The following is a 17856-nucleotide window of genomic DNA, read 5'->3' as shown; positions in this document are numbered from 1 at the left end:
TCATTTACACATAGTCGGGTATAACCTTTACTCCAGAGAGACACACACAGTCTGGCCAGGCCTCTCCACACAGGCCTGTATCGAATACAATCACTCACAGAGCTCCATTCATTCATTACCCCACTCTGTGGCCCGTGCAGCGATTCAAACACACCTTTCCCATTATAGAATACGGAACGTGAGATGATTCTAGAATACATCTGGAGGAGCGACTGAGGATCGTAACCTTGCACCACTCTGTGTGCACATGCCGTCATTGACATCCCTACTTTTGTTATTACCCCCATTGGTGTTGTGGATTGAGATTATTCACTTCTTATATTGTTGGTGTTAAAATCCCACTTCCTTTACCATGATGATAAATGAAATGCCACTCCTCACCCTGCCCTGACTCCAAGTTGCCAGGGCTTTCTTATGTCTCTGCCCTAGTTTCTGGGCTATTTTCTAAGGTACAGCCCTCCTGCTGCTGGTTGTTCTAGACAGCTACAGGATGTTGTGTGTCTTTGGTGTTTCAGCCTGAAGTCCTGGAGCAGATCCATAACCTAAAGGAGCTGTGGATGGACAACAACTCTCTGCAGAAGATACCTGGGGTAGGCCTACAGCCCTTCACTACCACCTCCAGTCACTATCTGTCTGTTTCATTTGTCATTGGCCCTAATGAAGTCTGTAGATGGCGGGTGTGATGCACTACCATAGGGAAACTCTTGCAAGACAGTTCCCTCAAACCCACATGTTGGAACAATGGCAACACTCTCTCTCTGTCTCTCTCTGTCTCTCTCTGTCTCTCTCTGTCTCTCTGTCTCTCTCTCTGTCTCTCTCTCTGTCTCTCTCTCTCTCTGTCTCTCTCTCTGTCTCTCTCTCTCTCTGTCTCTCTCTCTCTGTCTCTCTCTGTCTCTCTCTCTCTCTCTCTCTCTCTCTCTCTCTCTCTCTCTCTGTCTCTCTCTCTCTCTGTCTGTCTCTCTCTGTCTCTCTCTCTCTGTCTCTCTCTCTCTGTCTCTCTCTCTCTCTCTCTCTCTCTCTCTCTCTCTCTCTCTCTCTCTCTCTCCATCTCTCTCTGTCTCTGTCTCTCCATCTCCCCTGTCTCTCCATCTCTCTCTCTCTCTCTCTCTGTCTCTCTCTGTCTCTCCATCTCTCTCTGTCTGTCTCTGTCTCTCCATCTCCCCTGTCTCTCCATCTCTCTCTGTCTGTCTGTCTGTCTCTCCCCCCCTCTCTCTCTGTGTCTCTCTCTCTGTCTCTCTCTCTTCAACCACTCTAACATCCATCTCTCCATGTCTCTCCCTCCCCTTCTGCTGAAGTGTATAGGGAAGCTGAGGCAGCTGCGCTACCTAGACCTGGCTAAAAACAGGATTGAAAGCCTGGACACTGACATCTCTGGCTGTGAGTGCCTGGAGGACCTCCTACTCTCCTCCAACATGCTGCAGCATCTGCCTGACACCATAGGTGAGGCCATATAACATCTCTGTTCTCTCCCCTCTGGAACAGTAGGATCTCCTGGTTAGATTGTCTCTGCTCTCTCCATTCTGCAACAATAGGATCTCCTGGTTATATTGTCTCTGCTCTCTCCCCTCTGCAACAATGGGATATCCTGGTTAGATTGTCTCTGCTCTTTCCCCTCTGAAAAAATAGGGTATCCTGGTTAGATTGTCTCCGCTCTCTCCCCTCTGGAACAATAGGATCTCCTGGTTAGATTGTCTCTGCTCTCTCCCCCCTGGAACAATAGGATCTCCTGGTTAGATTTTCTCTGCTCTCTCCCCTCTGGAACAATAGGATCTCTTGGTTATATTGTCTCCTCTCTCTCCCCTCTGGAACAATAGGTTCTCCTGGTTAGATTGTCTCTGCTCTCTCCCCTCTGCAACAATAGGATCTCCTGGTTACATGGTCTCCTCTCTCTCCCCTCTGCAACAATAGGATCTCCTGGTTATATTGTCTCTGATCTCTCCCCTCTGCAACAATTTGATCTCCTGTTTAGATTGTCTCTGCTCTCTCCCCTCTACAACAATAGGATCTCCTGGTTATATTGTCTCTGCTCTCTCCCCTCTGGAACAGTAATATCTCCTGGTTAGACTGTCTCTGCTCTCTCCCCTCTGGAATAATAGGATCTCCTGGTTAGATTGTCTCTGCTCTCTCCCCTCTGGAACAATAGGATCTCCTGGTTAGATTTTCTCTGCTCTCTCCATTCTGCAACAATAGGATCTCCTGTTTATATTGTCTCCCTCTCTCCCCTCTGGAACAATAGGATCTCCTGTTTAGATTGTCTCTGCTCTCTCCCCTGCAACAATAGGATATCCTGGTTAGATTGTCTTTTCTCTCTCCCTCTGCAACAGTAAGATTTCCTGGTTAGATTGTCTCTGGTCTCTCCCCTCTGGAATAATAGGATCTCCTGGTTAGATTGTCTCTGCTCTCTCTCCTCTGCAACAATAGGATCTCCTGGTTACATGGTCTCCTCTCTCTCCCCTCTGCAACAATAGGATCTCCTGGTTATATTGTCTTTTCTCTCTCCCCTCTGCAACACTAAGATCTCCTGGTTAGATTGTCTCTGCTCTCTCCCCACTGCAACAATAGGATATCCTGGTTAGATTGTCTCTGCTCTCTCCATTCTGCAACAACAGTATCTCCTGGTTAGATTGTCCCTGCTCTCTCCTCTCTGCAACAATACGATCTCCTGGTTACATTGTCTCTGCTCTCTCCCCTCTGCAACAATAGGATCTCCTGGTTATATTGTCTCTGCTCTCTCCTCTCTGCAACAATAGGATCTCCTGGTTAGATTGTCTCTGCTCTCTCCCCTCTGGAACAGTAGGGTCTCCTGGTTAGATTGTCTCCTCTCTCTCCCCTCTGTAACAATAGGATCTCCTGGTTAGATTGTCTCTTCTGCTCTCTCCCCTCTGTAACAATAGGATCTCCTGGTTAGATTGTCTCTGCTCTCTCCCCTCTGGAACAATAGGATCTCCTGGTAAGATTGTCTCTGCTCTCTCCCATCTGCAACAATAGGATCTCCTGGTAAGATTGTCTCTGCTCTCTCCCATCTGCAACAATAGGATCTCCTGGTTAGATTGTCTCTGCTCTCTCCCCTCTGAAACAATAGGGTAGACTGGTTAGATTTTCTCTGCTCTCTCTCCTCTGCAACAATAGGATCTCCTGGTTAGATTGTCTCTGTTCTCTCCCTTCTGCAACAATAGGATCTCCTGGTTATTTTGTCTCTGCTCTCTCCCCTCTGCAACAAAAGGATCTCCTGGTTAGATTGTCTCTGCTCTCTCCCCTTTGGAACAGTAGGGTCTCCTGGTGAAATTGCGTCCGCTCTCTCCTCTTTGCAACAATAGGATATCCTGGTTAGATTGTCTCTGCTCTCTCCATTCTGCAACAACAGTATCTCCTGGTTAGATTGTCCCTGCTCTCTCCTCTCTGCAACAATACGATCTCCTGGTTACATTGTCTCTGCTCTCTCCCCTCTGCAACAATAGGATCTCCTGGTTATATTGTCTCTGCTCTCTCCTCTCTGCAACAATAGGATCTCCTGGTTAGATTGTCTCTGCTCTCTCCCCTCTGGAACAGTAGGGTCTCCTGGTTAGATTGTCTCCTCTCTCTCCCCTCTGTAACAATAGGATCTCCTGGTTAGATTGTCTCTTCTGTCTCCCCTCTGGAACAACAGGATCTCCTGGTTAGATTGTCTCTGCTCTCTCCCCTCTGGAACAATAGGATCTCCTGGTAAGATTGTCTCTGCTCTCTCCCATCTGCAACAATAGGATCTCCTGGTTCGATTGTGTCTGCTCTCTCCTCTGCAACAATAGGATCTCCTGGTTAGATTGTCTCTGCTCTCTCCCCTCTGAAACAATAGGGTAGACTGGTTAGATTTTCTCTGCTCTCTCTCCTCTGCAACAATAGGATCTCCTGGTTAGATTGTCTCTGTTCTCTCCCTTCTGCAACAATAGGATCTCCTGGTTATTTTGTCTCTGCTCTCTCCCCTCTGCAACAAAAGGATCTCCTGGTTAGATTGTCTCTGCTCTCTCCCCTTTGGAACAGTAGGGTCTCCTGGTGAAATTGCGTCCGCTCTCTCCTCTTTGCAACAATAGGATCTCCTGGTTAGATTGTCTCTGCTCTCTCCCCTCTGGAATAATAGGATCTCCTGGTTAGATTGTGTCCGCTCTTTCCTCTCTGCAACAATAGGATCTCCTGTTTAGATTTTCTATGCTCTCTCCCCTCTGGAACAGTAGGGTCTCCTGGTTAGATTGCGTCCGATCTCTCCTCTCTGCAACAATAGGATCTCCTGGTTAGATTGTCTCTGCTCTCTCCCCTCTGGAATAATAGGATCTCCTGGTTAGATTGTGTCCGCTCTCTCCTCGCTGCAACAATAGGATCATCTGGTTAGATTGTCTCTGCTCTCTCCCCTCTGGAACAATAGGATCTCCTGGTTAGATTGTCTCTGTTCTCTCCCTTCTGCAACAATAGGATCTCCTGGTTATTTTGTCTCTGCTCTCTCCCCTCTGCAACAAAAGGATCTCCTGGTTAGATTGTCTCTGCTCTCTCCCCTCTGCAACAAAAGGATCTCCTGGTTAGATTGTGTCCGCTCTCTCCTCGCTGCAACAATAGGATCATCTGGTTAGATTGTCTCTGCTCTCTCCCCTCTGGAACAATAGGATCTCCTGGTTACATGGTCTCCTCTCTCTCCCCTCTGCAACAATAGGATCTCCTGGTTATATTGTCTCTGATCTCTCCCCTCTGCAACAATTTGATCTCCTGTTTAGATTGTCTCTGCTCTCTCCCCTCTGGAACAATAATATCTCCTGGTTAGACTGTCTCTGCTCTCTCCCCTCTGGAACAAGAGGATCTCCTGTTTAGATTGTCTATGCTCTCTCCCCTCTGTAACAATAGGATCTCCTGGTTAGATTGTATCTGCTCTCTCCCCTCTGGAAAAATATGATCTCCTGGTTAGATTGTCTCTGCTCTCTCCCCTCTGCAACAATAGGATCTCCTGTTTAGATTGTCTCCTCTCTCTCCCCTCTGGAACAATAGGATCTCCTGGTTAGATTTTCTCTGCTCTCTCCATTCTGCAACAATAGGATCTCCTGTTTATATTGTCTCCCCTCTCTCCCCTCTGGAACAATAGGATCTCCTGTTTAGATTGTCTCTGCTCTCTCCCCTCTGCAACAATAGGATATCCTGGTTAGATTGTCTTTTCTCTCTCCCCTCTGCAACAGTAAGATTTCCTGGTTAGATTGTCTCTGGTCTCTCCCCACTGCAACAATAGGATCTCCTGGTTAGATTGTCTCTGCTCTCTCCCCTCTGCAACAATAGGATCTCCTGGTTACATGGTCTCCTCTCTCTCCCCTCTGCAACAATAGGATCTCCTGGTTATATTGTCTCTGATCTCTCCCCTCTGCAACAATTTGATCTCCTGTTTAGATTGTCTCTGCTCTCTCCCCTCTGCAACAATAGGATCTCCTGGTTAGATTGTCTCTGCTCTCTCCCCACTGTAACAATAGGATCTCCTGGTTAGATTGTCTCTGCTCTCTCCCCTCTGTAACAATAGGATCTGCTGGTTAGATTGTCTCTGCTCTCTCCCCTCTGGAACAGTAATATCTCCTGGTTAGACTGTCTCTGCTCTCTCCCCTCTGGAACAAGAGGATCTCCTGTTTAGATTGTCTCCTCTCTCTCCCCTCTGGAACAATAGGATCTCCTGGTTAGATTGTCTCTGCTCTCTCCCCTCTGGAACAGTAATATCTCCTGGTTAGACTGTCTCTGCTCTCTCCCCTCTGGAACAATAGGATCTCCTGGTTAGATTTTCTCTGCTCTCTACATTCTGCAACAATAGGATCTCCTGTTTATATTGTCTCCCCTCTCTCCCCTCTGGAAGAATAGGATCTCCTGTTTAGATTGTCTCTGCTCTCTCCCCTCTGCAACAATAGGATATCCTGGTTAGATTGTCTCTGCTCACTCCCCTCTGCAACAATAGGATCTCCTGTTTAGATTGTCTCCTCTCTCTCCCCTCTGGAACAATAGGATCTCCTGGTTAGATTTTCTCTGCTCTCTCCATTCTGCAACAATAGGATCTCCTGTTTATATTGTCTCCCCTCTCTCCCCTCTGGAACAATAGGATCTCCTGTTTAGATTGTCTCTGCTCTCTCCCCTCTGCAACAATAGGATATCCTGGTTAGATTGTCTTTTCTCTCTCCCCTCTGCAACAGTAAGATTTCCTGGTTAGATTGTCTCTGGTCTCTCCCCACTGCAACAATAGGATCTCCTGGTTAGACTGTCTCTGCTCTCTCCATTCTGCAACAATAGGATGTCCTGGTTAGATTGTCTCTGCTCTCTCCCCTCTGCAACAATATGATCTCCTGGTTATATTGTCTCTGCTCTCTCCCCTCTGCAACAATAGGATCTCCTGGTTCGATTGTCTCTGCTCTCTCCCCTCTGGAACAATAGGATCTCCTGGTTAGATTGTCTCTGCTCTCTCCCCTCTGGAACAATAGGATCTCTTGGTTAGATTGTTTCCTCACTCTCCCCTCTGCAACAATAGGATCATCTGGTTAGATTTTCTCTGCTCTCTCCATTCTGCAACAATAGGATCTCCTGTTTATATTGTCTCCCCTCTCTCCCCTCTGGAACAATAGGATCTCCTGTTTAGATTGTCTCTGCTCTCTCCCCTCTGCAACAATAGCATATCCTGGTTAGATTGTCTTTTCTCTCTCCCCTCTGCAACAGTAAGATTTCCTGGTTAGATTGTCTCTGGTCTCTCCCCACTGCAACAATAGGATCTCCTGGTTAGATTGTCTCTGCTCTCTCCATTCTGCAACAATAGGATCTCCTGGTTACATTGTCTCCTCTCTCTCCCCTCTGCAACAATAGGATCTCCTGGTTATATTGTCTCTGATCTCTCCCTTCTGCAACAATTTGATCTCCTGTTTAGATTGTCTCTGCTCTCTCCCCTCTGCAACAATAGGATCTCCTGGTTAGATTGTCTCTGCTCTCTCCCCACTGTAACAATAGGATCTCCTGGTTAGATTGTCTCTGCTCTCTCCCCTCTGTAACAATAGGATCTGCTGGTTAGATTGTCTCTGCTCTCTCCCCTCTGGAACAGTAATATCTCCTGGTTAGACTGTCTCTGCTCTCTCCCCTCTGGAACAAGAGGATCTCCTGTTTAGATTGTCTATGCTCTCTCCCCTCTGTAACAATAGGATCTCCTGGTTAGATTGTCTCCTCTCTCTCCCCTCTGGAACAATAGGATCTCCTGGTTAGATTTTCTCTGCTCTCTACATTCTGCAACAATAGGATCTCCTGTTTATATTGTCTCCCCTCTCTCCCCTCTGGAAGAATAGGATCTCCTGTTTAGATTGTCTCTGCTCTCTCCCCTCTGGAACAATAGGATATCCTGGTTAGATTGTCTCTGCTCTCTCCATTCTGCAACAATAGGATCTCCTGGTTATATTGTCTCCTCTCTCTCCCCTCTGGAACAATAGGATCTCCTGGTTAGATTGTCTCCGCTCTCTCCGCTCTGCAACAATAGGATCTCCTGGTTAGATTGTCTCATCTCTCTCCCCTCTGCAACAATAGGATCTCCTGGTTAGATTGTCTCTGCTCTCTCCCCTCTGCAACACTAAGATTTCCTGGTTAGATTGTCTCTGGTCTCTCCCCACTGCAACAATAGGATCTCCTGGTTAGACTGTCTCTGCTCTCTCCATTCTGCAACAATAGGATGTCCTGGTTAGATTGTCTCTGCTCTCTCCCCTCTGCAACAATATGATCTCCTGGTTATATTGTCTCTGCTCTCTCCCTCTGCAACAATAGGATCTCCTGGTTCGATTGTCTCTGCTCTCTCCCCTCTGGAACAATAGGATCTCCTGGTTAGATTGTCTCTGCTCTCTCCCTCTGGAACAATAGGATCTCTTGGTTAGATTGTTTCCTCAGCAACAATAGGATCATCTGGTTAGATTTTCTCTGCTCTCTCCATTCTGCAACAATAGGATCTCCTGTTTATATTGTCTCCCCTCTCTCCCCTCTGGAACAATAGGATCTCCTGTTTAGATTGTCTCTGCTCTCTCCCCTCTGCAACAATAGCATATCCTGGTTAGATTGTCTTTTCTCTCTCCCCTCTGCAACAGTAAGATTTCCTGGTTAGATTGTCTCTGGTCTCTCCCCACTGCAACAATAGGATCTCCTGGTTAGATTGTCTCTGCTCTCTCCATTCTGCAACAATAGGATGTCCTGGTTAGATTGTCTCTAATCTCTACCCTCTGCAACAATAGGATCTCCTGGTTATATTGTCTCTGCTCTCTCCCCTCTGTAACAATAGGATCTCCTGGTTCGATTGTCTCTGCTCTCTCCCCTCTGGAACAATAGGATCTCCTGGTTAGATTGTCTCTGCTCTCTCCCCTCTGGAACAATATGATCTCCTGGTTACATTGTCTCTGCTTTCTCCCCTCTGCACCAATAGGATCTCCTGGTTATATTGTCTCTGCCCTCTCCCCTCTGCAACAATAGGATCTCCTGGTTCGATTTTGTATCTCTCCGCTCTGGAACAATAGGATCTCCCATTTAGATTGTCTCTGCTCTGTCCCCTCTGGAACAATAGGATCTCCTGGTTAGATTGTCTATGCTCTCTCCCCTCTGGAAATATAGGGTAGACTGGTTAGATTGTCTCTGCTCTCTCTCCTCTGCAACAATAGGATCTCCTGGTTACATTGTCTCTGCTCTCTCTCCTCTTAACAATAGGATCTCCTGGTTACATTGTCTCTGCTCTCTCCCCTCTGCACCAATAGGATCTCCTGGTTATATTGTCTCTGCCCTCTCCCCTCTGCAACAATAGGATCTCCTGGTTCGATTGTGTATGCTATCTCCGCTCTGGAACAATAGGATCTCCCGTTTAGATTGTCTCTGCTCTGTCCCCTCTGCAACAATAGGATCTCCTGGTTAGATTGTCTCTGCTCTCTCCCCTCTGTAACAATAGGATCTGCTGGTTAGATTGTCTCTGCTCTCTCCCCTCTGGAACAATAATATCTCCTGGTTAGACTGTCTCTGCTCTCTCTCCCCTCTGGAACAAGAGGATCTCCTGTTTAGATTGTCTATGCTCTCTCCCCTCTGTAACAATAGGATCTCCTGGTTAGATTGTCTCTGCTCTCTCCCCTCTGGAAAAATATGATCTCCTGGTTAGATTGTCTCTGCTCTCTCCCCTCTGCAACAATAGGATCTCCTGTTTAGATTGTCTCCTCTCTCTCCCCTCTGGAACAATAGGATCTCCTGGTTAGATTTTCTCTGCTCTCTCCATTCTGCAACAATAGGATCTCCTGTTTATATTGTCTCCCCTCTCTCCCCTCTGGAACAATAGGATCTCCTGTTTAGATTGTCTCTGCTCTCTCCCCTCTGCAACAATAGGATATCCTGGTTAGATTGTCTTTTCTCTCTCCCCTCTGCAACAGTAAGATTTCCTGGTTAGATTGTCTCTGGTCTCTCCCCACTGCAACAATAGGATCTCCTGGTTAGATTGTCTCTGCTCTCCTCATTCTGCAACAATAGGATGTCCTGGTTAGATTGTCTCTGCTCTCTCCCCTCTGCAACAATAGGATCTCCTGGTTATATTGTCTCTGCTCTCTCCCCTCTGCAACAATAGGATCTCCTGGTTCGATTGTCTCTGCTCTCTCCCCTCTGGAATAATAGGATCTCCTGGTTAGATTGTCTCTGCTCTCTCCCCTCTGGAACAATATGATCTCCTGGTAAGATTGTCTCTGCTCTCTCCCCTCTGAAACAATAGGGTAGACTGGTTAGATTGTCTCTGCTCTCTCTCCTCTGCAACAATAGGATCTCCTGGTTACATTGTCTCTGCTCTCTCCCCTCTGCACCAATAGGATCTCCTGGTTATATTGTCTCTGCCCTCTCCCCTCTGCAACAATAGGATCTCCTGGTTCGATTGTGTATGCTATCTCCGCTCTGGAACAATAGGATCTCCCATTTAGATTGTCTCTGCTCTGTCCCCTCTGGAACAATAGGATCTCCTGGTTAGATTGTCTATGCTCTCTCCCCTCTGGAAATATAGGGTAGACTGGTTAGATTGTCTCTGCTCTCTCTCCTCTGCAACAATAGGATCTCCTGGTTACATTGTCTCTGCTCTCTCTCCTCTTAACAATAGGATCTCCTGGTTACATTGTCTCTGCTCTCTCCCCTCTGCACCAATTTGATCTCCTGGTTATATTGTCTCTGCCCTCTGCAACAATAGGATCTCCTGGTTCGATTGTGTATGCTATCTCCGCTCTGGAACAATAGGATCTCCCGTTTAGATTGTCTCTGCTCTGTCCCCTCTGCAACAATAGGATCTCCTGGTTAGATTGTCTCTGCTCTCTCCCCTCTGGAACAATAGGATCTCCTGGTTAGATTGTCTCCCCTCTCTCCCCTCTGGAACAATAGGATCTCCTGTTTAGATTGTCTCTGCTCTCTCCCCTCTGCAACAATAGGATCTCCTGGTTAGATTGTCTTTTCTCTCTCCCCTCTGCAACAGTAAGATCTCCTGGTTAGATTGTCTCTGGTCTCTCCCCACTGCAACAATAGGATCTCCTGGTTAGATTGTCTCTGCTCTCTCCATTCTGCAACAATAGGATGTCCTGGTTAGATTGTCTCTGCTCTCTCCCCTCTGCGATAATAGGATCTCCTGGTTATATTGTCTCTGCTCTCTCCCCTCTGCAACAATAGGATCTCCTGGTTAGATTGTCTCTGCTCTCTCCCCTCTGGAACAATAGGATATCCTGGTTAGATTGTCTCTGCTCTCTCCCCTCTGGAACAATATGATCTCCTGGATAGATTGTCTCTGCTCTCTCCCCTCTGGAACAATAGGATCTCCTGGTTAGATTGTCTCTGCTCTCTCCCCTCTGGAACAACAGGATATCCTGGTTCGATTGTCTCTGCTCTCTCCCCTCTGCAACACTAAGATATCCTGGTTAGATTGTCTCTGCTCTCTCCCCTCTGCAACACTAAGATCTCCTGGTTAGATTATGTCTGCTCTCTCCTCTCTGCAACAATAGGATCTCCTGGTTAGATTGTCTCTGCTCTCTCCACTCTACAACAATAGGATCTCCTGGTTATATTGTCTCTGCTCTCTCCATTCTGCAACAATAGGATCTCCTGGTTATATTGTCTCTGCTCTCTCCCCTCTACAACAATAGGATCTCCTGGTTCGATTGTCTCTGCTGACTCCCCTCTGGAACAATAGGATCTCCTGTTTAGATTGTCTCTGCTCTCTCCCCTCTGGAATAATAGGATATCCTGGTTAGATTTTCTCTGCTCTCTCCCCTCTGCAACACAACGATCTCCTGGATAGATTGCCTCTGCTCTCTCCTCTCTGCAACAATAGGATCTCCTGTTTAGATTTTCTCTGCTCTCTCCCCTCTGGAACAGTAGGGTCTCCTGGTTATATTGTCTCCTCTCTCTCGCCTCTGTAACAATATGATCTCCTAGTTAGATTGTCTCTGCTCTCTCCCCTCTGGAACAATAGGATATCTTGGTTAGATTGTCTCTGCTCTCTCCCCTCTGGAACAATAGGATCTCCTGGTTAGATTGTCTCTGCTCTCTCCCCTCTGGAACAATAGGATCTCCTGTTTAGATTGTCTCTGCTCTCTCCCCTCTGCAACAATAGGATCTCCTGGTTCGATTGTCTCTGCTGTCTCCCCTCTGTAACAATACGATCTCCTGGTTAGATTGTCTCTTCTGCTCTCTCCCCTCTGTAACAATACGATCTCCTGGTTAGATTGTGTCTGCTCTCTCCCCTCTGGAACAATAGGATCTCCTGGTAAGATTGTCTCTGCTCTCTCCCCTCTGAAACAATAGGGTAGACTGGTTAGATTGTCTCTGCTCTCTCTCCTCTGCAACAATAGGATCTCCTGGTTACATTGTCTCTGCTCTCTCCCCTCTGCACCAATAGGATCTCCTGGTTATATTGTCTCTGCCCTCTCCCCTCTGCAACAATAGGATCTCCTGGTTTGATTGTGCCTGCTATCTCCGCTCTGGAACAATAGGATCTCCTGTTTAGATTGTCTCTGCTCTCTCCCCTCTGGAACAATAGGATCTCCTGGTTAGATTGTCTATGCTCTCTCCCCTCTGGAACAATAGGATATCTTGGTTAGATTGTCTCTGCTCTCTCCCCTCTGGAACAATAGGATCTCCTGGTTAGATTGTCTCCCCTCTCTCCCCTCTGGAACAATAGGATCTCCTGTTTAGATTGTCTCTGCTCTCTCCCCTCTGCAACAATAGGATCTCCTGGTTCGATTGTCTCTGCTGTCTCCCCTCTGTAACAATACGATCTCCTGGTTAGATTGTCTCTTCTGCTCTCTCCCCTCTGTAACAATACGATCTCCTGGTTAGATTGTGTCTGCTCTCTCTCCTCTGCAACAATAGGATCTCCTGGTTACATTGTCTCTGCTCTCTCCCCTCTGCACCAATAGGATCTCCTGGTTATATTGTCTCTGCCCTCTCCCCTCTGCAACAATAGGATCTCCTGGTTTGATTGTGCCTGCTCTCTCCCTCTGGAACAATAGGATCTCCTGGTTTAGATTGTCTCTGCTCTCTCCCCTCTGGAACAATAGGATCTCCTGGTTAGATTGTCTCTGCTCTCTCCCCTCTGGAACAATAGGGTAGACTGGTTAGATTGTCTCTGCTCTCTCCCTCTGCAACAATAGGATCTCCTGGTTAGATTGTCTCTGCTCTCTCCCTCTGCAACAATATGATCTCCTGGTTATATTGTCTCTGCCCTCTCCCCTCTGCAACAATAGGATCTCCTGGTTCGATTGTGTCTGCTCTCTCCCCTCTGCAACAATAGGATCTCCTGGTTAGATTGTCTCTGCTCTCTCCCCTCTGGAACAGTAGCATATCCTGGTTAGATTGTCTCTGCTCTCTCCCCTCTGCAACAATAGGAACTCTTGGTTAGATTGTCTCTGCTCTCTCCCCTCTGGAACAATAGGATCTCCAGCTTAGATTGTCTCTGATCTCCCCTCTGGAACAATAGGATCTCCTGTTTAGTTTGTCTCTGCTCTCTCCCCTCTGGAACAATAGGATATCCTGGTTAGATTGTCTCTGCTCTCTCCCCTCTGCAACAATAGGATCTCCTGGTTAGATTGTCTCTGCTCTCTCCCCTCTGCAACAATAGGATCTCCTGGTTAGATTGTCTCTGCTCTCTCCCCTCAGGAACAGTAGGGTCTCCTGGTTAGATTTTCTCTGCTCTCTCCCCTCTGTAACAATAGGATCTCCTGGTTAGATTGTCTCTGCTCTCTCCCCTCTGGAACAATAGGATCTCCTGGTTAGATTGTCTCTGCTCTCTCCCCTCTGGAACAATAGGATCTCCTGGTTAGATTGTCTCTGCTCTCTCCCCTCTGGAACAATAGGATCTCCTGTTTAGATTGTCTCTGCTCTCTCCCCTCTGCAACAATAGGATCTCCTGGTTCGATTGTCTCTGCTGTCTCCCCTCTGTAACAATACGATCTCCTGGTTAGATTGTCTCTTCTGCTCTCTCCCCTCTGTAACAATACGATCTCCTGGTTAGATTGTGTCTGCTCTCTCCCCTCTGGAACAATAGGATCTCCTGGTAAGATTGTCTCTGCTCTCTCCCCTCTGAAACAATAGGGTAGACTGGTTAGATTGTCTCTGCTCTCTCTCCTCTGCAACAATAGGATCTCCTGGTTACATTGTCTCTGCTCTCTCCCCTCTGCACCAATAGGATCTCCTGGTTATATTGTCTCTGCCCTCTCCCCTCTGCAACAATAGGATCTCCTGGTTTGATTGTGCCTGCTCTCTCCCCTCTGCAACAATAGGATCTCTTGGTTAGATTGTCTCTGCTCTCTCCCATCTGGAACAATAGGATCTCCAGCTTAGATTGTCTCTGCTCTCTCCCCTCTGGAACAATAGGATATCCTGGTTAGATTGTCTCTGCTCTCTCCATTCTGCAACAATAGGATCTCCTGGTTATATTGTCTCCTCTCTCTCCCGTCTGGAACAATAGGATATCCTGGTTAGATTGTCTCCGCTCTCTCCGCTCTGCAACAATAGGATCTCCCGGTTAGATTGTCTCATCTCTCTCCCCTGTGCAACAATAGGATCTCCTGGTTAGATTGTCTCCTCTCTCTCCCCTCTGCAACAATAGGATCTCGTGGTTAGATTGTCTCTGCTCTCTCCCCTCTGGAACAGTAGGATATCCTGGTTAGATTGTCTCTGCTCTCTCCCCTCTGCACCAATAGGATCTCCTGGTTATATTGTCTCTGCCCTCTCCCCTCTGCAACAATAGGATCTCCTGGTTTGATTGTGCCTGCTATCTCCGCTCTGGAACAATAGGATCTCCTGTTTAGATTGTCTCTGCTCTCTCCCCTCTGGAACAATAGGATCTCCTGGTTAGATTGTCTATGCTCTCTCCCCTCTGGAACAATAGGGTAGACTGGTTAGATTGTCTCTGCTCTCTCTCCTCTGCAACAATAGGATCTCCTGGTTACATTGTCTCTGCTCTCTCCCCTCTGCACCAATATGATCTCCTGGTTATATTGTCTCTGCCCTCTCCCCTCTGCAACAATAGGATCTCCTGGTTCGATTGTGTCTGCTATCTACGCTCTGGAACAATAGGATCTCCTGTTTAGATTGTGTCTGCTCTCTCCCCTCTGGAACAATAGGATCTCCTGGTTAGATTGTCTCTGCTCTCTCCCCTCTGGAACAATAGGATAACCTGGTTAGATTGTCTCTGCTCTCTCCCCTCTGGAACAATAGGATCTCCTGGTTAGATTGTCTCCCCTCTGGAACAATAGGATCTCCTGTTTAGATTGTCTCTGCTCTCTCCCCTCTGCAACAATAGGATCTCCTGGTTAGATTGTATTTTCTCTCTCCCCTCTGCAACAATAGGATCTCCTGGTTCGATTGTCTCTGCTGTCTCCCCTCTGTAACAATAGGATCTCATGGTTAGATTGTCTCTTCTGCTCTCTCCCCTCTGTAACAATATCATCTCCTGGTTAGATTGTCTCTGCTCTCTCCCCTCTGGAACAATAGGGTCTCCTGGATAGATTGTCTCTGCTCTCTCCCCTCTGGAACAATAGGATCTCCTGGTTAGATTGTCTCTGCTCTCTCTCCTCTGCAAAAATAGGATATCCTGGTTAGATTGTCTCTGCTCTCTCCCCTCTGCAACAATAAGATCTCCTGGTTAGATTGTCTCTGCTCTCTCCCCTCTGAAACAATAGGGTAGACTGGTTAGATTGTCTCTGCTCTCTCCCTCTACAACAATAGTATCTCCTGGTTATATTGTCTCTGCTCTCTCCATTCTGCAACAATAGGATCTCCTGGTTATATTGTCTCTGCTCTCTCCCCTTTTCAACAATAGGATCTCCTGGTTCGATTGTCTCTGCTGACTCCCTCTGGAACAATAGGATCTCCTGTTTAGATTGTCTCTGCTCTCTCCCCTCTGGAATAATAGGATATCCTGGTTAGATTTTCTCTGCTCTCTCCCCTCTGCAACACGACGATCTCCTGGATAGATTGCCTCTGCTCTCTCCCTCTCTGCAACAATAGGATCTCCTGGTTATATTTTCTCTGCTCTCTCCCTCTGCAACAGTAAGATCTCCTGGTTAGATTGTCTCTGCTCTCTCCATTCTGCAAAAATAGGATGTCCTGGTTAGATTGTCTCTGCTCTCCCCTCTGGAACAACAGGATCTCCTGTTTAGGTTGTCTCTGCTCTCTCCCCTCTGCAAAAATAGGATATCCTGGTTAGATTGTTTCTGCTCTCTCCCCTCTGCAACAATAAGATCTCCTGTTTAGATTGTCTCTGCTCTCTCCCCTCTGGAATAATAGGATATCCTGGTTAGATTTTCTCTGCTCTCTCCCCTCTGCAACACGACGATCTCCTGGATAGATTGCTCTGCTCTCTCCTCTCTGCAACAATAGGATCTCCTGTTTAGATTTTCTCTGCTCTCTCCCCTCTGGAACAGTAGGGTCTCCTGGTTATATTGTCTCCTCTCTGCCTCTGTAACAAAATGATCTCCTGGTTAGATTGTCTCTGCTCTCTCCTCTCTGCAACAATATGATCTCCTGATTATATTGTCTCTGCTCTCTCCCCTCTGGAACAGTAGGGTCTCCTGGTTAGATTGTCTCCTCTCTCTCCCTCTTCAACAATAGGATCTCCTGGTTAGATTGTGTCTGCTCTCTCCTCTCTGCAACAATAGGATCTCCTGGTTAGATTGTCTCTGCTCTCTCCCCTCTGGAACAATACGATCTCCTGGTTAGATTGTCTCTGCTCTCTCCCCTCTGTAACAATAGGATCTCCTGGTTAGATTGTCTCTGCTCTCTCCCCTCTGGAACAATAGGATCTCCTGGTTAGATTGTCTCTGCTCTCTCCCCTCTGGAACAATAGGATCTCCTGGTTATATTGTCTCTGCCCTCTCCCCTCTGAAACAATAGGGTAGATTGGTTAGATTGTCTCTGCTCTCTCTCCTCTGCAACAATAGGATCTCCTGGTTATATTGTCTCTGCTCTCTCCCCTCTGCAACAATAGGATCTCCTGATTAGATTGTCTCTGCTCTCTCCCTCTGGAATAATAGGATAGCCTGGTTAGATTGTCTCTGCTCTCTCCTCTCTGCAACAATAGGATCTCCTGGTTATATGGTCTCTGCTCTCTCCCCTCTGGAACAATACAATCTCCTGGTTTGATTGTCTCTGCTGTCTCCCCTCTGGAACAATAGGATCTCCTGGTTAGATTGTCTCTGCTCTCTCCCTTCTGCAACAATATGATCTCCTGGTTATATTGTCTCTGCTCTCTCCCCTCTGCAACAATAGGATCTCCTGGTTCGATTGTCACTGCTGTCTCCCCTCTGGAACAATAGGATCTCCAGCTTAGATTGTCTCTGATCTCCCCTCTGGAACAATAGGATCTCCTGTTTAGTTTGTCTCTGCTCTCTCCCCTCTGGAACAATAGGATATCCTGGTTAGATTGTCTCTGCTCTCTCCCTTCTGCAACAATATGATCTCCTGGTTATATTGTCTCTGCTCTCTCCCCTCTGCAACAATAGGATCTCCTGGTTAGATTGTCTCTGCTCTCTCCCCTCTGGAACAATAGGATCTCTTGGTTATATTGTCTCCTCTCTCTCCCCTCTGGAACAATAGATTCTCCTGGTTAGATTGTCTCATCTCTCTCCCCTCTGCAACAATAGGATCTTCTGGTTAGATGGTCTCCTCTCTCTCCCCTCTGCAACAATAGGATCTCCTGGTTATATGGTCTCTGCTCTCTCCCCTCTGGAACAATACGATCTCCTGGTTTGATTGTCTCTGCTGTCTCCCCTCTGGAATAATACGATCTCCTGGTTAGATTGTCTCTGCTCTCTCCCTTCTGCAACAATATGATCTCCTGGTTATATTGTCTCTGCTCTCTCCCCTCTGCAACAATAGGATCTCCTGGTTAGATTGTCACTGCTGTCTCCCCTCTGGAACAACAGGATCTCCTGGTTAGATTGTCTCGTATCTCCCCTCTGGAACAATAGGATCTCCTGTTTAGGTTGTCTCTGCTCTCTCCCCTCTGGAACAATAGGATATCCTGGTTAGATTGTCTCTGCTCTCTCCCCTCTGCAACAATAAGATCTCCTGGTTAGATTGTCTCTGCTCTCTCCCCTCTGAAACAATAGGGTAGACTGGTTAGATTGTCTCTGCTCTCTCTCCTCTGCAACAATACGATCTCCTGGTTAGATTGTCTCTGCTCTCTCCCTTCTGCAACAATAGGATCTCCTGGTTAGATTGTCTCTGCTGTCTCCCCTCTGGAACAATAGGATCTCCTAGTTAGATTGTCTCTGCTCTCTCCCCTCTGCAACAATAGGATATCCTGGTTAGATTGTCTCTGCTCTCTCCCTTCTGCAATAATAGGATCTCCTG

The 17856-nt window shown here is 47.2% G+C and overlaps 1 protein-coding gene across 11 annotated transcripts in view; it reads left to right on the top strand.

Moving 5' to 3' along the window:
* Positions 1–17856, top strand: part of LOC112251575 (leucine-rich repeat-containing protein 7) — a 192318-nt gene that overhangs the window by 139734 nt on the left and 34728 nt on the right. For all 11 annotated transcript variants that reach the window (XM_042322154.1, XM_042322161.1, XM_042322159.1 and 8 more), the window contains 2 exons: positions 516–590; positions 1296–1440. In XM_042322154.1, coding sequence (XP_042178088.1) covers positions 516–590; positions 1296–1440 — 220 coding nt within the window. The remainder of the gene's footprint in view (positions 1–515; positions 591–1295; positions 1441–17856) is intronic.

The sequence above is a fragment of the Oncorhynchus tshawytscha genome, linkage group LG05, assembly GCF_018296145.1.
Source record: "Oncorhynchus tshawytscha isolate Ot180627B linkage group LG05, Otsh_v2.0, whole genome shotgun sequence".
In the NCBI taxonomy this organism is placed as follows: Eukaryota; Metazoa; Chordata; class Actinopteri; order Salmoniformes; family Salmonidae; genus Oncorhynchus; species Oncorhynchus tshawytscha.
The sequence above is the reverse complement of the archived record's forward strand: the minus strand, read 5'-3'. Positions and strand labels throughout refer to the sequence as shown.